Source organism: Clupea harengus, chromosome 1, assembly GCF_900700415.2.
Source record: "Clupea harengus chromosome 1, Ch_v2.0.2, whole genome shotgun sequence".
Lineage (NCBI taxonomy): Eukaryota > Metazoa > Chordata > Actinopteri > Clupeiformes > Clupeidae > Clupea > Clupea harengus.
Genome location: NC_045152.1, coordinates 22,457,671 through 22,460,582, shown reverse-complemented (window position 1 = coordinate 22,460,582; position 2,912 = coordinate 22,457,671). Strand labels below are relative to the sequence as shown.

The 2,912-nt window shown below is 38.6% G+C and overlaps 1 protein-coding gene across 1 annotated transcript; it reads left to right on the top strand.

The window, feature by feature from the left end:
* The first annotated feature begins 389 nt into the window (after positions 1–389).
* On the top strand, positions 390–2,561 carry LOC105898728 (ferredoxin-2, mitochondrial-like). Its single transcript, XM_012825773.3, has 5 exons — positions 390–631; positions 796–844; positions 999–1,105; positions 1,304–1,391; positions 1,772–2,561. Exons 1-5 carry the CDS (start codon positions 451–453, stop codon positions 1,926–1,928), a joined length of 582 nt encoding a protein of 193 aa, XP_012681227.2. The 5' UTR covers positions 390–450; the 3' UTR covers positions 1,929–2,561.
* Positions 2,562–2,912: the final 351 nt, after the last annotated feature.

The following is a 2,912-nucleotide window of genomic DNA, read 5'->3' as shown; positions in this document are numbered from 1 at the left end:
TTCATTTGTCTGTTAACCTCCACCACATTATGGAGAGCAAACTGTTATTTGTGTATCAAAGCAATTCAATTCCATTCAATTTTATTTATATAGCGCCAAAACAATCCACTTGTCTTAAGGCGCTTTACAGAGCCCACAAACAAAGCAGAATGTAATGAGAAGAAAATTCACTATTTTCCCACCGAGAACACAATTCCAAAGGCACCACTATATACGCCCTGTATTACAGCCCCATCTACTGCTAGAAAATAGTACTGGATACAACTCAACTCCTTTGGTGTGTACACAGGATTCTCTTTTTACCTTTAAGTATTATTACTTTCGAAAGTATTTATTCGCATGTTCAAATATATGATAAAGTAAGTGTTTAGCAGGGACGTTTCACAACTGAGTTTGTCCTCTCAATTGCCGGTGTACTGTGATTGGGTCAATTCTAACAGGTGATCAGTCATGGCGCTGAACACAGTGACAGGATGTAATATTAGGTCGATGTTAAGATGTAATTTTAATTCAGTTTACGGTTTCCTTGTGCCAAGAATCAATATTTGCTGTAGTGTCTGTGTTACATCACCACGGTTGACCATAGCTGAAGTTTTCCATGTAACAAAAAGAGGACTAACAACATCAAAATGTAAGTGGGAATTAAATGGTTTGTGCCTTCAGTCTACAGACTCCTCCGACTTTTAGTTGCTTGCTTTGCTTCAAGTGTTGGGGTTAACTAAGGAGTAGTTTGACTAGTCTCGTGTAGATGCATAATAATTTTAGCCTACGCTAACTCATTTCCAAAACACCCAGTGCTGCGTCATGAAGTTCAGGATTCGGGTTCTCAAGATTCTGACGATCTGTAAGTTCTAATTTATCACAACTACATAACTATTACTTTATTATTACTTTTATAAAAATGCTACTTGAATTTTGGCCACCAACTAACCTGTCCCACATTACATTTAATTTTTAACTGTTTGAATGAGTTACCGCTACTGATATCTTATCTACAGGGTTGACGTCTTATATGTAGACCGGTCTGGGCAAAAAATTCCGGTGAAGGCTAAAATCGGGGGAAATGCACTCTATCTCGCTCATAAACATGGCATCGAGCTGGAAGGTGAGCATATTGCATGCATACATTGATTCACAGGCGTGGTGGTGTGAGTTATTGTACATGTCCTCGATTGCGTACAATACTCTGCGTACACGCATGACACAGCACGCTGTTATGCGTTAGCGTTATGACTAACCCGTCCAACATCTGCTTTAATCCTGGTTCTCCTGGTAAATCCTTTTGTGTGTCTCTCTTTCTCAGGTGCCTGTGAGGCGTCACTTGCCTGTTCCACTTGCCATGTGTATGTAAGCAAAGGCCACTTTGAGAAGCTACCAACTCCAGACGAAAGGTGAGTCTGCCGGTGGAATTAAGAGCCGGTCCTCAGCACAGGGATTACACTAGATTAAATCTGGTGCCCAATTAAGACTGTTTGCACAGGGATTAAACCCCTATTATTTTTTTTCAAAAAGCTGGTGAGTATTCAGTTCACTAAGATGATGTTTTCTGGTTCATAGCTGTTTCCTTGTTTTAAGATGCCTTTAATGAGGTTTCAAATTAATAAATTGAAAAGGTACATTCAGTTTAATACACTTCTATTTGGTGATTCTAGCATTGGATCTCTTTAGTTTTGATTCAGTCTTCCAGTTGTAGTCAAAGGGCTTTGTTCAGTTGGTAAATTGGTCCTGCCTATTTTACTGAACAGTGTGTGGAATTGTTCTTCGGGCACAGGGAGGATGATATGCTGGACATGGCCCCGATGCTGCAGGAGAACTCCCGTCTTGGCTGCCAGATTGTTTTCACCCCTGAGCTAGATGGCATTGAGCTGACCTTACCCAAGGTCACGCGCAACTTCTATGTCGATGGTCATGTCCCCGCACCTCACTGAGGGAGGAGGCAGGACGAATGGGACAAGAGGAATGTGGTGTTACAATACAGAATATAGGTTTGAATGTATTTATTTATGCATTGCTAAAGTAAAACAAAACCTAGATGATTGAATGCAACCACATTTTCATAACAGCATAACAGCAGAGTGTTGTGTGTGGTTTGCAATGGCAATGGCCCCCTTTATGATGCCTAACCTCTGACCCTGTCGGTCGTAAAGGACAATATTGTGAAATGAAAGACACCAACATGTTGTGGTAGATTACTTTTAAATAATTTGTATAACTTCACCAAGCCATTAGCTATATGTTTGTATGTGTCATTGCATCAGGTCATATGTTAGATATATACAATGTATTATACATAAAGACTTAAATCAAGAAATGCCTGATTCCTAAATGTTAGAATAATCTATGGAAAGGTTAGCAGGTATTACCTTAAATGGTTTATTATACCTTAACCTTTTTGTTATAGTAAATTCCTATTGCACTGAATGGAAAGGTCTGTTGGAGAGCAGACTGAAATTGTAAATGTTAAACCTTGTAAACATATAATTAAAAAAAAAAATCTACATTTGCTTTTAAATTAGAGTTTATTATTTCCCTGCATTAAAACTAATTGTTATAAATATTAACAAATTAATTTGTCTTTTCTAAATAAAATAAAAAATCTTCATTACGTGCAGTACCAAGGGCATTACTGTGGCAACCGCATGAAATACTTCATTTTGAAACGTCATCCCTCCACTAATGTCCTAACACAGTGTGCTGCAACAAAGCACAGTATGTCTTTATTTTCATGGGAAGCATTGGGACTGTTTTTCACTTTCACTTATGCACCCTGTTCACTCTTGGTTTTAAAATGCATCTTGGGTGATAGGATCTCAAGTGCACATTGCTAAATAATACTAGTGTAAACGACCACCAAGACACAATGTGATCTTGCCAATGTGGCCTGGGACGCATTTAACCACATATCTTGTAGT